Raw genomic sequence first — 15,620 nt, forward strand, 5'->3', positions numbered from 1 at the left:
GTCTAATCTAATGCAGTGTTCCGTATCGTCCTCTTGAAATCTACGTTCACACTACATGACTTAGGCACACACTTTTCTAAGTTCTCAAAGAATATACGGCACGGCTTAAACTGCTACGCTTCCGCCTCACTGGCTGCCGTTCCGTGCCTCAGGACCTTTACACCACTGTTCCCTCCGCCTGGCCTGCGCTCTCCACTCACCCTTCAGGTCCCTCCCCAACATCCTTCCCAACCACCAGGTGCAGGCCAGCGCCCGGGGTTTCCGGGTCACTCCGCAGTCACGCGCCGCCGCAGCTGCCCCATCTATTCACCCAGCTTCCTGCCCCCGTGAAGCCCCTCGAGGTGTGCCGCCCCCGCACCTCGCACAGCGCCAGGCACTGGAGCACCGAGGACGCGTTCCTCCCACCCAGGACGGGCCGGCCCACGTGGAACCGGACGTGCAGCGCGCCTGCCGCGCTCGCGCGCTCCCTCGTTTCCCTGCGCTGGAAACGGTCCTGCGACCCGCGCGGCGCCGCCGAAGAGCGCAACCCAGGCCGACTCCTGCAGCGGCGGCCTCTCGAGCAAGCGCGCGGCGCGCCGGAAGTGACGTCGCCGGAAGCGCCGGGCCGAGCCATGGCCCAGGAGGCCGCGGGGCGGCCGCGGGAGGAGACGCTGTTGCTGTGGAAACGGTAAGCGGTGGCGCGCCGCGGCCGGGGCGGGGGCTGCGAGGCGCTCGCGGGCCCTGCGGCCTCGGGACCCGGCGGCGGGACGGCGGGGACGGCGGGGCCCGCGCCCGGCCGGGCTGACCCCTCTTCCTCCCAGGGAGCAGGACCGGCTGAAGGCTCTCCTGGTGGACCGCGACACGGAGGCGTGGCAGCGGGACCCCGCCTTCTCGGGTCTGCAGAGGGTCGGCGGCGTGGACGTGTCCTTCGTGAAAGGGGACAGTGTCAGCGCCTGTGCCTCCCTGGTGGTGCTCAGCTTCCCCGAGCTCGAGGTAACCTGGAGGGACCGCGGGCCGAAGACGGGAGCGGACTGGTGGCCTTTCCTCTGTCCTTTTCTCCTCCTCGGCGGTGTGGGGTGAGCCAGGCCCTGGCACAGGCCAGGACAGCCCTACCCCCCAGCCCGCTGTCGTAGGATTCCAGTGACAGGCGAGAGGCATTGGAGGGGTAGCAGAAAGAGAGAGGTTGAGGGCTTTCTGTGGCCGGTAGGGACCGCCCGTGGTCTGGACCTCCGAGCCTGGCCAGCTTCAGTGACCGGCAGCACACACCCAGAGCTGCCCAAGCAGCTGTCCCTTCCTGGACTCCCCTTCCCCTCACATCCTGTCAGATGTCAGCTCGCATTTTCAGCTTCTTCATTCTTGCTGGGATCTGGCCCCTTGCCTGCCTCCCCTTGGCCCCTACCCTGTCTGTGCTGCCATCTCTGCTCCTGTAGGTTTCTGAGCCGAATTGTCATGGGCTCCCCACCCCAAGTCTTGCTCCTTGGTGCCTAAGTGATTTCCTTTAAAAATAAGAAATTAAAAAGATAAAGTCTATCATTGTCACCATGAGTTCTCTTTAACAGCACTTCATTGTCCTTCCTGGGGCCTCAAGATAAATCAAGTTCGAGCTTGATAGTGGCTTGAAGGCCCTTTGTGATCTTTTTTCTGCTTGATATGACCCTGTAGGCTGGGCTCCCACCACTGTTATCCTTCTCACTCCCCACTCCCCACACCACAACCTCTCAGGACAGCTTTGCTCCCTCGCAGGCTGTGCCACCTGGCCTTTCCAGGCACCCTTCCTCTCCTGGCATAGTCTTCACCTAGCCAGCTCCCACTTCCCTATTAGGACCCAAAGAGCCCCTGACCCCACAAGTCCAGGAGTGGCCCCTGCACCCTTGTCTTAGTCCATTTGGGCTGCTATAGCACAATACCTCAGACTGGGTGCCTTATAAACAAAGACTTATTTCTCTCAGTTCTGGAGGCTACAAGTCCAAGAGTCCTACTACACACACATTCTCTAGAACCTTCTACCTCCCCCACCCCCATTTTTGTATTGAATCCTCCAGATGTCTTAGTGATAGCTCCCAAGTTACAGTTTCTACTAAACACACCTAAGAGAACGGATTCTTCTGTGTTAGCCTGGAAGTCTGGGACTTGTCTCTTGGCCTTTTTATCAGTAACTCAGTAAGAAACTTACCTACAAATGACTCAAAGTGGGGTGGGTCCACTCTAATGGTAAACAAGAGAAACTGATTCTTAATGAACCCAAGCAGGATGGATGGCTGAAGCCTACAGATGACCTTCCACAGGGACACAAGGTGCATCCTGTGTCCCCATAGGATGATGGTAGCTGCTTAATTAGAATTTCTTCACACAAGCTCCAAAAACCAGATAGAGCAACAAGAAAGGAAAGCCCCTTTTGGTTTCCCAAGCCCATGATAAGATGAGCCTGTCAGAGATGTCACTGTGCCCCCTGGTGGGGAATGAAACCCACCAGGCTACAGAGTAACTCAGGCTGGGGAGACTCCGCCCTCAGGTGCTCTAGGCAGAGGCTGACCTACAGGCCCTGCGAGATTATAACCAGCAACCCTCTTCCCTGTGGGGCAGGGTCTTTTGGGTTTGAAACAGTCTCTTTGCCAGAGAAGCCTAAGAAAGGGAGTTAACTTTAAAAGCTCTCTGGGTTGTTCCCAGCCATTCAGGAAGCCCGGGTCCTCTGGGCCCTCTGTCCTCCTCACCTCCTGGCAGTGTGTGCAAGGTCTTCAGTCAGTTCTTCTGCTGTGCCTGTGGCTCCACCCAGTGTGCACTCCCCTCCTCCCTCAGTGTCTCTAAGTTCTCCTGTCTCTGGAGACACCGGTTCTCTTAGATTTCCTAGCTCTGAGGGCATGCCCGCCTTTCTAGATGATTAGAGGTCTTTTCATAAAGCCAGTGTGGCAACCATACTGTCCCAGTCTCTAGGACACCTGGCTTTCCCATCCCTCCCAGTGTCCACAGGATGCTGCCTTCGTGCTAGTGCCTTCCTGTGCCTTGTCTCTGAGCCTCCAGTGGCCCATGCACGTGGTGCAGTCAGCGTTGACTTACAAGGAGGCCCAGAAGGGCAAGGGGCACCTAGGGGTGAGGCTAGTCACCACCCTTAGAAGAGCTCCTGGGAAGAGGGGCCAGGGGTCCTCAAACTCACCAGGTCCCGAGTGAGCCCTCAATCCCCACCACCATTTTCACCATTTTCAGGGAAGGTTATCTTGTCCCTTCTTTCAAACCTCTTGTCTTGCATGTCCCACCCATAGGTGGGGCAGAGAAGGGAGCGGTGGGTGGGGCAGAGAGGAAAGGTTGGTTGTTGGCAGTTAACAGGGCAACAAGGCAGAGAAAATGAAGGGAGGAAGCAGGTGGCCTCAGGCCCTGCTGACCTGCATGCCTGGTGGTAGGTGGTGTATGAAGAGAGCCGAATGGTCAGCCTGACAGCCCCCTACGTGGCAGGCTTCCTGGCCTTCCGAGAGGCGCCCTTCCTGTTGGATTTGGTGCAGCGACTACAGGAGAAGGAGCCGGACCTCATGCCTCAGGCAAGTGACCCATCCCAGGGGCAGGAAAGCCGTCCCTTTGCTTCTGCCTGGGGGAAGGAAGGCCCCCTGCAAGCCACCACCACCACCATAGCCAGAAAAGAAGATTTTCAAAACAGCTGGACCCCTGTGGCAGTTCCCCTTCCTGCAGCTCCAGGAACATCCCAACCTGAGGAGTGAGGGTCAGCTTAGCTGACTGTAACTCCCCTGTGACTCTGTAGGTCCTTCTTGTGGATGGAAATGGGGTGCTTCACCACCGAGGTAATCCTGCTCCCAAAAAAGAAGGTCAGGGTGGGTGCTGGGAGAGACTGGGAGAGGGTACTTCCCACCCCACGGCAAGAGCATCTGCCAGCCAGGCACTGATGGCTGCTTTCAGGGCTTGTTTTCACCATCAGGACAGATCCCCACCCAGAGAAGAGCCCCCCTTTCACCCCACCCTCACTGCTACCCTCCTCTTCCCCACAGTACCCTACGCAGGCCTTTCTCTAGGACCCTGGTCTAGTGCCAGCCTATCCCCTGTGAAAAATCATGGGTCTGAGCTCAGGGCACCCCACCCTCACTACTGTCCCCAAGCTGGACAGTCAGGCCTCTGTCTAGAATCAGACGGGAGTGGCATTTCCTATAGATGAAGGGACCTTGGCCCAGGAGAGTGCTGAGGTTGATGGTCATCCTGGCCCAAAGCCAAAGGGTACATGCATGCTAACCTGGATGCTAGTGTTGGGACCAGCTGGCTGCTCCAACCTCACCCAGGACCTCGGAGCCGAGAGGGTCTTGGAGTCTGGTCCCTGAGTGCTCTACTGGTCTGCAGAGGGTGTGGTTCTGTTCATCCCTCACCCTGCACCCATCTTCAGGCTGCGTGGCTTACTGCTGCCCAACCCCATTGCCCCAGTTCACCCTCCTCTGCCCCCTGCCAGGCTTTGGGGTGGCCTGCCACCTTGGCGTCCTCACAGAGCTGCCCTGCATTGGGGTGGCCAAGAAACTCCTGCAGGTGGATGGGCTGGAGAACAGTGCCCTGCACAAGGAGAAGGTAAGGAGGCCTGGACAGCCTGGGCTCAGCCAGCAGGTGCTGGAGCGGCCCTGGGGATGGGAAGGACAGGTCAGCTACCTCCCAGACACCTCTGTGTCCCTGGATCCTGGCCCAGAATAAAGCAGGTCTGGTGTTCTCTGGGTGCCTCCCAGCCTGTGGCTTGCAACCCCTGGGGCTCCTGGACTCCTCCCCCTTCTAGGACTGCCACTTATGTCTCCACCTCTGGGCTGCTGCCACACGCCTATAGGTTACTGAAGGTCATGTCCTCCAGTCACCCCCAGGGTGCTCACCCAGCTCAGCCTCCAGGCCCTGCTCACAGTGCGCCCCGTTCTCTGGGCCACTGCTCCTGCCTATGACTGCATCCACACCCTTTCTCATCCCTGCATCTCCCTTCTCTGGCTCCACAGCCTGCACTGAGGAGGTGACATTAACATTTTGGCTTTCCCACTGGACACCAAATTCCAAGAGCAGAGACCCTATCTGTCCTTTCCTCCGGCTCAGGCACTGTGGAGCACTCGTTCCATAAACATCTATGAAGTGGGTGGGGGTCCAGGTCCCACCCAGGCCAGTGCAACCCACTGTGGGCCCATCCTCTGCCCTGCAAAGGAAAGTGTGGAGGTGGCCTACACGTGCCCAAGTTCCTAGTAGGAAAGGAAGCAGGAGGAAGGTAGAAGCTCAGTCCTGGCCACAGCCTGCTGCCAGGGTGGCCCTGTGTGCCCTGGCCCCTCCTTTGCTTACCAGGGCGCTGTGGTCCCAGGTGAGCTGCTGCCCATCTCAAAGTCCCTGTTTTCAAGTCAGATGGGGTCCTTGGGCACACTGAGGGCTGTTTCAGCAAATGGCTTTGCTCGGGTACAGTATTCATCCAAGAAAGGGCCCTTCCCTGGCTGTGACTGTGTTTTTTTTTGGGAGGGTTTGCTAGTGGGATTGAATTCAGGGACACTCGACCACTGAGCCACATCTCCAGCCCTGTTTTGTATTTTATTAGAGACAGGGTCTCACTGAGGTGCTTAGTGCCTTGCTGTTGCTGAGGCTGGCTTTAAACTTATGATCCTCTTGCCCCAGCCTCCTGAGCCACTGGGATTATAGGTGTGCACCACTGCACCCAGCTCTGACTGGGTTTTAAACAGGAAGAGGCTTGCCTCAGCCCTTCACCAAGAAAAGACATTTTTTGCAAGCTTTCTCCCCCTTTTCCAGATCCGGCTCCTGCAGGCTGGAGGAGATACATTTCCTCTAATGGGAGGCTCTGGAACTGTCCTGGGAATGGTGAGTGGCCCGGGCCTTGGCCCTGCTCTGGAGGTCAGGGCAGTGTGTGCACTTGCACACGTGCACCCCAGGCCCTTTGATGCTAGCACTTGCCCACCCTGCCCCGGGACAGGCAGTGGGAAGGAGCCTAGGGGATGGGAGTCCAAGAGCTCCCTGATGCCACCCAGGATCTCCTCAGCGCCTCTAGCCCCTGCGGCTGGCCTGGACCCAGGGGCACGTGTCCTCATAGCTCTCTGACCTCCCTTCCATGCTTAGGCCCTGAAGAGCCACAGCCACAGCACCAAGCCTCTCTACATCTCCGTGGGCCACAAGATAAGCCTGGAAGCAGCCGTGCGCCTGACCCAATGCTGCTGCAGGTTCCGGATCCCAGAGCCTGTGCGCCAGGTGGGGTCCAGCGCATGCCCCTCTACTTCTCACCACTTGTCAGCTCAGCTGGGGTCACACAGTAGTGGTTTGAGGACCAGATGGCCCTGGGCTAAAGGCAGGTCCATGGGCTCCTTGCTGGGGAGCCTAGTGTGGACTTATTGGGCCCTGGAGGCAGGAGGGTGGACAAGAGGATGCAGAGTTCCCAGGAATTCTTCCCAAGACCGCCTACCTATGCCTCAGAGGCCACTGTGCCCAACACTCAGCCTCTCCCTCACTTGAGCCTCCTGTCCCCAGGCACCAGGTTGTTTGGAGGATCAGTTGATGTCAGCTCTGATGTCAGAGTGCTCCACCAGTCCCCAGTCAGGAGCCCAGAAGAAGCAGCCCTCGCTGGAGGCCCTTGCAGGAACATTGGGGGAGGGGCTGAGGAAGGTTTGTGCTAATCAGGAACTCCAGGGTGTGGCTACACCAGGTACCCAGCACCTGAACTGGTGCTCAGGGGTCAGGGTATCAGCACTGAGATGAGCCAGTTGGCTCAGCTGAGAAGGAATCAAATCTGCAGCTGAGCAAAGGATGCCCACAGCTCACCTTCGCCCTTCAATCATGAGGGGGGAACACCAGTCACATGCCAGTATGTGTTCCACAGAAGCCATAAGGAGAAGCTGTCCTCAGGAAGAGCATTTCTGGCTCAGGAATGGCATTTGCAAAGGCCCTGGGGCAGGAAGGAGTTTGATGTGCACAAGCAGCTCAGCCAGAACAGGGAGGGGTAAAGCAACCAGTAGCCAGTTGGTGTCTTGAGCTTTCAGATTGTAGACCTCATCTGCAGGGACTAGGCAACCAATGTGCAGGATGTTCAGATCTGCCATTTGGGGCAGCAGCTCCCTGTGTGCTACCAGGCCTTTGGGGAGGAGCTGGGGTATGGTCTGCACCTGAGACCCTGCCTTCCACAGCCCAGCCCTGGAGATTCTGCTGGGTGGCTGCCTCCATCCACCCAGCAGAGGCCCCAGGCTTGTGGAGAGTGGACCTCATCCTGCCTCGGCCTGGTTGCAAGAGTGCAGGATGGCCTCCAGGTGGCAGCAGCAGCCTGCACACCACCATGGCTGTGCTCCCGGGGCGTTTGTGCCAAGAGGTGGCTTGTGGGCGTCCACTAGCAAGAGCCTTGCTCTCTCTCCATCCAGGTTGTCACTGGGGTCTTAGGCACATGGGCTGTCAAACCTGTGAGTGTCCCCAGCCCCAAGAGGCCTTTCCTCTTCCATCTTTCCGAGTGGCCTAATGAGAAAAAAATCCAGGAGATTCTATCAGAGGCCCTCAGCCGTAGACCTCTGGGTTGTGCTATCCCAGGCCTGCTGGGCAGGCCTCGCCCTCTTCTCAGCTTACCACAGAGTGGCCCCCTCTTCTTACAGTTCAGGGGTCAGCCACCTGAAAAGGACTTTGACTACCTAGGAATAGGATCATGTGCCTCTAGCTGGAGAAGAGCCCCCACCAAGTCTTGAACCCACACTTCAGAGAAGAGCCACCTGTCCCCAGAAGCCCATGGTCCCTGTGCCTGCTGGGACGGGTGAGGGTCCCAGACCTGCCATTTTCTTCCTGGGCCACTGGCCTCAGCACCCTCCAGAAGCCCCCGTGTGTGGGATGGGTGTGGTCTCCGTCTCCCTCCCTGGTCGCAGATGCTGGTGCACCGCCTGTGTCAGGTGCAGTAGTCGCTGCTGCCACGCAGGGCTGCTGCCGCCCACTGCCCACCCTGACCCACTTCCCCACTAACTGAAGCAAGACCATCTGGGGATTAGCTGCTGCCACCCATGAGTCACGTGGCCCCAAAGCTAAGCTAAACCCATCTGAGCCAGGATCAGGGAGGCTTCCTGAGGCCAGGGTCCCACTTGGGACTGAGCCCTGTTACATATCCCTCCCCACTAGGGTCTGTCCCAGTCTCCACCTAGGCCCCGCAGCTCCCTCTCACTCTGGTAACCTGGCTGAGCTTTCTAGAGACGGCAGGAGTTGGAAGGAGAGAGCTGAGTGGCGTCTCCAGGGAAGCCAGGCAGAGCTGCTCCCGTGGGGACCCCAGGACCCTCCTCCCCTGGTTCAGGGCCTCAACACTGAGGCTCTTGGAATCCCTGTCACCCGCACACCAGGGCCTGCTCGTCCTGATTCCCAGAAGGCTGGGCCTGAGGACTCCTCTGTGGAAGGTGTGGGGGCGTCCCTAGGCTGTTGGGCAGGAACGATGTGTCCAGAGTCTGGCTCAGAATCAGCCAGCACCTCACTGAGCTCTGTCTCCCCCAGGCTGACATCCGCTCTCGAGAACACATTCGCAGGACTCTGGGACGCCTCAGGCCATCTGAACCAGGGCAAGCGCGGTGAGCACCAGGAAAGGCTCATGCTGCCCACAGGTGGGGGCTTGCAGTGGCCCAGCCTCTCCCTGCTTCAGTGTTGTGTCTTGGGACTGGCCAGGAACCCAGAAGAGGTCCCAAAGGGGGAGGAGAGTGAGACAGACTCCTGGCTTGGAGGGAACTCTCTGGAAACATCTGGCCCAAGGCCTGTGTCCCAGCAGGGCTATCCCAGCTTCTCATGGCCCGCTTTACCTTCACGGGACCCTGGCCCGGTTTCCACAGAAATGGCATGGCCTCTGGAAGGCCTACACAGACAGCTACATCACAGGTACCCTGGCCCTCAGTTTCCACCTCTAGAGGCAGCACAGTAGTTCATGTGCCAGGGGTCGGAGCGCAGGCCTGTCGTGAGCACTGTGGGCAGGTAGCAAAGCCTGACGGCAGTCTCACCAGAAGGCAGGTACTCAGTCACGCTGTTAGGTGGAGGAAGGTGAGGCCCAGGGTATTGATAAGCAGCAACGCAGGCCGCAGTGGCATCCTGGGTGCGGGGCCTGCCTCTGGCACTCCTCCCTCCCCAAAGGAAGACTGTGAGGTGCCCAAGCCTGGCAGCACCGAGCACTCGGGAGCTGTGCCTCCTCTGTGCCCGTCTCCCCCCTGCCCTCGTTTCCTGGAGGCTGTTCCTAGGCCTTGCTAAGCTGCTTTGAGAACTGGGAGATGGGCCGCTGGACTGCTCAGTTCCACAGTCGGGGCTGGCCAGCCTGAGTGCCGTGGGCCTTCCAGGGGCCACTCAGGGTCTTCTGGGCTGGCTGTGGCATTTGATGATGGCCCTTTCTCCATGTCATTACCAGGAGTCAGAAGGCACATTGTCCAAAGGCATGCCCCAAAGGGGGTCCAAGAGAGCCTACAGATCCCTCAGGACCACAGCAGAGGCCCCAGGACAGACTTGGAGGCTCCCAGGAGCAGCAGAGCCGGGACTGGAGTGGAGGAGATGGGGTGCCATGAGCACTCGGGCTGCTGGCTTCCCACCCCCGCCTCAGGACAGTAGCTGTGGGGACCTCACCTAACCACAGGTATAGGCCCAGACCCTGGACACACCCCCTGGAACAGCCAGCTGATGGCCAAGCACGGCCCAGCTTGGTCAATGACAGCCCACTCTCTCCAGCACTGGCTGGTGGGTGTGGCCACAATACCCAAATAGGACAGACCTTCCCAGGGTCAGTCCCAAACCAGAAAGTGCCTGCGATTGTCCTCCAGAGCACAGGGGGAGGATTTGGGTTCCTGTGCCCAGTGGCCCAGGCTGTGCCAGCACCATGGCTCTCCTGCCCCGTCCACTCCTCTGAATACCCTCCAGCCATAGTGGGCCACAGAGGGGATCCACACTGGTGTGGCCATGCTTCAGCTCCCACAAGTGTCCTCACTCTGAATCGAAGCCAAGGGTGGGCACAGGCACCCAGGGTTTCAGACGATTCCAAACAGGAAGCCAGTTGAGGCCCATGCCCACCTCTGGAGAGCCAGGATGCTCTTGCCATTCCCACCCAGAGGCATAGCCTCAAGCCGCGTCTCCACTGTGGGAAGGCAGCTCATTCCCAGACCCATCTGGCCACTTCCTCTCTTGGCATGGGCTTGGAGTGGCAGCTGAGAGGAAGGGCACAGTGGGTGGCACCTGCAGCCTGCCTCATCCCGGTCTTTCATGTGCCAGTTTGCTCCCAGAGTGGAGAGGACAGGGTGGAGGGCTGGCTGCCAGATCCTGTGGGTCCCTTTCCCTAGTTCCAGATCAGGTTGGAGGAAGGTGGGCAGCAATGGAGAAGAGGAGGCAGGGGGTTGTCCTTAAAGAAATGGAGGATGGTGGGACATCATGACCCTGAAACACCCCTGTCTATTCCCAAGCCATGTTACGCCCAGACCAGAATGTCCAGGTAAATGCCATCCTGAGGGACACTGACTCTCATACTTGGTACATGGGCAGACTAGCGTTATCAGTAAGAGCTGCCTTCCTGCACACACACCAGGCCTGCTGCTGCTTGGGACGCTGATCTGCAATGGAGCACTCTAATGATGTCACTGCTGCGGCCTGACTGGCAAACCCCTCTCCCTGGGTGACTGCCCTGGTGTTGGGGGCACCATGGAGATGACAAGTTCCTCTTGTCCAGCCAGCTACCATTGGACAAGGTGTGGAAAGGGATGGAGACACAGGAGGTTCACTGTGAGGGACAGGTACCGCCTGTCCAGCCTGCTGCCTTGCGCCTTCCCCATGAGCAGCTTTCAATAGACTGATGTCACCAGGTGCAGTGGCACATATCTATAATCCCAGTGGCTCAGGAGGCTGGGATGGGAGAGTTCAAAGTCAGCCTCAGCAAAAGTGTGGTGCTAAGCAAGTCAGTGAGACCGTATCCCTTAAAAAAAAAAAAAAATTAAATAGGGCTAGGGATGTGGCTCAATGGTAAAACACCCCTGGGTTAAATCCCTGGTACCAAAATAAAAATTAAAAAATACACTCGAGTCTTGCACAACATCTGTGGGTATTTCCTAGGGTCTCTAGGCAACCTGACCCAGTGCCCTTAGTGCAGCTGGGCTGTGGGCCAAACAGGAGGGCAGCAGGGAAAGAGACTCAGGCACAGGCTAGGGGTGACGGGTTCCTGCTGAGCCCAAGGGACAGCCCATTACGTCCTATCCAGATGAAGTCAAGCTGCCAGGCCCCTAGGCAAGCCAGCTTGCAGTGGGTGTTGAGGACCCCCCTGGGTGGGTCTACAGCAGCCTCTGATAGCTGAGCACCAGCTCCCACTTGGAACCTGTTTTCCTCATCAGGTTTGGGGCATTAGATGGCAGGTACGTACCAAGTCTCAGACACAGGAAATCTCCAGCAAGTGAAGTGTGGATGAGTTCCAGGCTGGTCCCAGGAACAAGATGGTAGGTGGAGGGTGGTGCCTGCCCAGTGAGCACCTGTGCACAGGTTAGCCTCCTGGCCAGGACCCCTGTGTAGTCCTGTCCAGGGTGTGAGGATAACAGGGACATAGTGGAAGCCCCCAGGGCTGTCCCCCTAAAATTTCATGTCACTGCCCTAAGCAGACCTGGGCAAGGCTCTCCAGGAGACACATGACTGCCACAGCCTGTGCAGGCACTGCACACAAGGAAAGCCAGAAACGAGGCGTTCTCACCCAAAACCAGAGATAGGCACACCTTTGGGGGCCCCTTCCCACTGAGGATGGGAGAGGCTTGCCTGGCCCTTAGGGAGAGAATGCACCTAAATCAGCAGCAGCGGGGGCGGAGCCAGGCAGGGAGCTAGGGGGACTCCAGGGGACCTGAGCAGGGGTGACTAGCTGCCAAAGACCCCAGCAGTGTCCAGATTCCTGTTTCCCCAGCGTGCTCATAGGAAAGCTGCCACCTTATTCCACCCACCTGCCTGAGCTGAGGCCTAGGACCACTGCCAGGGTGCCCCAGGCCATCAGGGTCCCCAGGAGGCACAGCCCTGGCTGGCTGCCCACCACACCCCTGACATGCACTCACCTTGTACTCCCTGGCCCTACCACCCACCCTCCCAGCTTCTTACGGGCTTCTTTAAATTTATTTTTTTAGTTGTAGTTGGACACAACACCTTTATTTTACTTATTTATTTTTATGTGGTGCTGAGGATAGAACCCAGGGCCTCACACGTGCTAGGAGAGTGCTCAGTCACTGAGCCACAACCCCAGCCCTTCTTCCAGATTTTTCCCTCCCAGAGGTCCATCAGGAACCACAGTCAGAGAAATTGGAAGCACAAGGTTGAAGCTGAGGAATGGACTGCCTCACTGGTGCCTTGGGCACAGCACTGACCTCAGGAGGGAACGATACCTGCCCCGCCTTCCCTGGGACTGGGAGGACCACAGGCAGAGGAACGTAAGGGTTGGCTCAGGCCTGGAGCGTGGTGATTCCAGTGAGGAAGGCTGTATTTGGAGAAGCAGGGTCCACAGAGGCCAGAGGTAATGGCTGTCTAGCCAGCAGGCCACAGGTAGGGACAGTGGGGGCAGACCCCTCTCATGAGGCTGCAAGAGTAGCGCTCAAGGGCACAAACAGAAGCAGCAGGGTGCAGGCTCAGTTGGGGCCGGGGCTGGGGCTGGGGCTGGGGCTGGGGCTGGGGCTGGGGCCGGAGCTGGGTGGGCAGCCAGACACCACACCTGAGCAGAGGGCGGGTGGGGGCTAAGTGCAGTGGCGTCTGGGCTCCTTTCCGCAGAGCCTTAAAAATAGGCTGCAGTGATGTCCATCTCAGCAGACCACAGCTCTTCAGTGCTGAGAATATTTTTGAACCTCTTAATAATTGAAGTCAGATCCAAATAGACTTTCCAGTTCACCTGCGGGCCTCTGTGCCCCTTCCCCGCCCCCCAAATCTGCCTAGGGACTGGAAAGGGGTGGCTTCCAGCAGTGGGTTGGCCTGGCTGCTGGGTCTCACCCAGGACCCCTCAGGGCTCTCCTCTGACCTCAGGAACTGTGGGCACAGCCAGGGCTGGAGTGACCAGTAGGATCTGTCCAAGGCCAGCCCCAGTCCACCCGCACCAGACACTGGGCCCCTTGGTCCCTTCTTCAACATCTCACTAGAGCCATGGGCCCCAGGGCCAGCTCAGGCTGCAGGGGCACCAATCTACCCCTTAGATCCCAGTGACTGTGCACACGCCCAGAGGAGAGCTGACGGGCTTTGCCTGGAGCTCTGTGTCTGGTGGGGACAGCTGTGTGCAGGTTCCAATGCAGGCTCCTGCCCTGCATGCTGCTTGTTTGGGGAGCACGAGGGGCCGGCTGCTCCCTCCCCTCCAGGTGCAGTGCCCCAGCTGCAGACACCCCTCTCCTACCCAAGGCAGCCTGTCTCGGGTCCCTCAGAGAGGTGAGGAACTTGGGGTGCCACCCAGGGCCTGCGTGAGGTGGGTCTCCAGCCTGGCCCACCTGCCCCAGCAGCAGCCCCAGCAGCCCAGTGGTCCCACTACTCTCCCCTGGCCAGGCCTCATGGAGCTGTGCCCATTACTAATAACAGCAGGGGCGGCTGTGCTGGCATGCGGGTGAGTGGCAGGTGGGTGGTGGGCGAGGAGCGTGGAAGGATGGTACAGTCTGCTCCCCGCCCCAGCCAAGGGACCAAGCCCTTCAGCCTCCACACCCCCTGCAGGCCAGTGAGGGCTGGTGGTGTCCTGCCTGCCTACCCCTCTGGCTTCCTCCCTTTCTCAGGCTCCTCCCACCTTGCAGAGGGCAGCTCCAGGTGATGGCAGGCCAGGGGTGCAAGCTGAGGACCAGGACAGAGCAGAAAGACCCAGGGCACCTGCAGGAGGAGAAGGAGGACACTGGGGGGCCCAGGCCCAGGAAGAGGCCTGGCTTCCTGGGCTGCTGCCCAGGCTGCAGGGAGCTGGGTGTGTCGGGAGGTTGGGTGCTTTGTTTTTGTTTGGTCTTGTTTTTGGTGATTCAAATTTCTTTTGTTATTTTCTAAACAAAGTGTGCACAGTTTGGAAGATCAGCTCTTTCTGCAGGGCTTGGGATGGAACTCCCTGCTCCCCCTGGTATTTCAGCTGCTCTTTCAGCATTTACTTCTGAATACCAATGTTACTGCTGCTTTTCCCTTTACTTTTCAGATTTAGAAATTACCAATCAATATTCCGCTGTGGGGATTGAAAGTTTGTTCTCTCATGGAGCCCAGATGCACACGTGTAAGCACTTTTGGAGCCCAGATGTGTGCGTGCGTGTGTGCGCGCGCACACACACACACACACACACACACACACACACACGTGCACACCAGCCGCTTCCTGCTTCCTCCTGTCCCCATGAATCAGGATTAGCATGTGCAAGATGTTTCTTTGCAGACTGGGGTTGTGGCTTGGTGGTAGAGTGCTTGCCTAGCCTAGCATGCCTGAGGCACTAGGTTGGATTCCCAGCACCACATAAAAAAACTAGATAAAAATAATAAAGCTATTGTGCCCATCTACAACTGAAAAAAAAAAAAGATGTTTCTTTGCATACACTGGTCACTGCTGAGGAACATGTTGTAATTACACCTCTGTACAATCTCTTGTGTTTCCTGGACTGAATAATTGCCTCATTTGGGTGGGGGGTGTTTTCTATGTGCCCATTACTTATTTATCCCCAAACTCTGCCATGGAATAAATGGAACATGAATCTCTTTGGTGCTGAAAACATTAGGCCATCTATTTGCTTATTTTTTCTGGAGCTTGTGGTAGCCAGTCTTCAAGATGGCCCAGTGATCTGCCCTCCTGGCACTGGTGTCCTTGTCCTACTGAGTGTCACAGGGTGGGTCTGTATGAGAAGCAGAAGCCATGGCCCTCTCCCTGGCTCCAGGTCAGGTTACGGAGCACTCTGACTCTTCCTCGGTGGTGTCTCTCTGTGTCTCCTCTCTCTCCCTTTATCACTCTTTTCCTCTCTCTCTCTCTCTCTCTCTCTCCCTCCCTCTCCCCCCCATTCCTCTCCTCTTTCTCTCTCTCCCTATCTCTGTCTCTCTTCTCTTTATCTTCCCTCCTATTCTCTCCCTGTCTCTGTTTCTCCCTCTCTTTCTTTCTCCCTCTCTCCCCAACCTTTCCTCTTCCTCTCTCCCTCCTCTTTTTCTTTCTTCCTCTCTGTCTTTATCTCCCTCTTTCTCCACCGCTCCCTTTCTCGCTGTCTCTTCCCTCATTCTTGTCCTTTGCCTCCTTCTCCCCTTCTTGGTATTTGCTTTGAGGGAGATCTCCTGCCCCATCATAAGCTGCTCTGTGAATGGGTCCACTTGGCTAGGCGCGCAAGCATCCTGCCATTAGCCATGCAAGGGTGCCATTTTGGAAGTGGTCCTCCAACCCCATAGAGACTTGGGAGGATGGTGCCCCAACTGTCTTCTGGACTTCAAGCAACCTCACGACACCCAGAGCCAGAGTCCTCCACCATTCTGCTTCCAGATTCCTGTCCCCCAGAAATTGCCATAGTAACTCTTTGTCCTGGGATAACTTGTTACACAGCAGAAGATAAGCCACCCAGAGCCATTCTTCCTCAGGCACCTCAGTAACCTTCAAACCTCAGCACCATCCACCATCAGGACCCCTCCAGCCCGGGAAGTCCTTCCATCCACTTCCTGGTGGCACCCCTCCTTCCCACATCCCACACAGCCCTGTAATTTGGACAGCTCCCTGGTTTCATACTGAGAGT

At 57.8% G+C, this 15,620-nt stretch overlaps 1 protein-coding gene across 1 annotated transcript; it reads left to right on the forward strand.

Moving 5' to 3' along the window:
• Positions 1–468: 468 nt before the first annotated feature.
• On the forward strand, positions 469–14,054 carry ENDOV (endonuclease V). The gene is made up of 9 exons (XM_081271163.1): positions 469–667; positions 801–972; positions 3,375–3,509; positions 3,728–3,767; positions 4,421–4,533; positions 5,728–5,796; positions 6,052–6,180; positions 8,437–8,510; positions 9,329–14,054. Exons 1-9 carry the CDS (start codon positions 612–614, stop codon positions 9,480–9,482), a joined length of 942 nt encoding a protein of 313 aa, XP_081127289.1. The 5' UTR covers positions 469–611; the 3' UTR covers positions 9,483–14,054.
• The last annotated feature ends 1,566 nt before the right edge of the window (positions 14,055–15,620 follow it).

This window comes from Spermophilus citellus (genome assembly GCF_964194105.1).
Source record: "Spermophilus citellus genome assembly, chromosome: 17".
NCBI lineage: Eukaryota > Metazoa > Chordata > Mammalia > Rodentia > Sciuridae > Spermophilus > Spermophilus citellus.

What these genes read in the sequence shown, in the direction of transcription:
- ENDOV (XM_081271163.1), top strand. Translation starts at nt 612, where the DNA reads ATGGCCCAGGAGGCCGCGGGGCGGCCGCGGGAGGAGACGCTGTTGCTG. An exon ending in TCAGCTTCCCCGAGCTCGAG is followed by an intron (nt 973 to 3,374) that starts GTAACCTGGAGG and finishes GCCTGGTGGTAG; the next exon opens with GTGGTGTATGAAGAGAGCCG. An exon ending in GTGCCCTGCACAAGGAGAAG is followed by an intron (nt 4,534 to 5,727) that starts GTAAGGAGGCCT and finishes CCCCTTTTCCAG; the next exon opens with ATCCGGCTCCTGCAGGCTGG.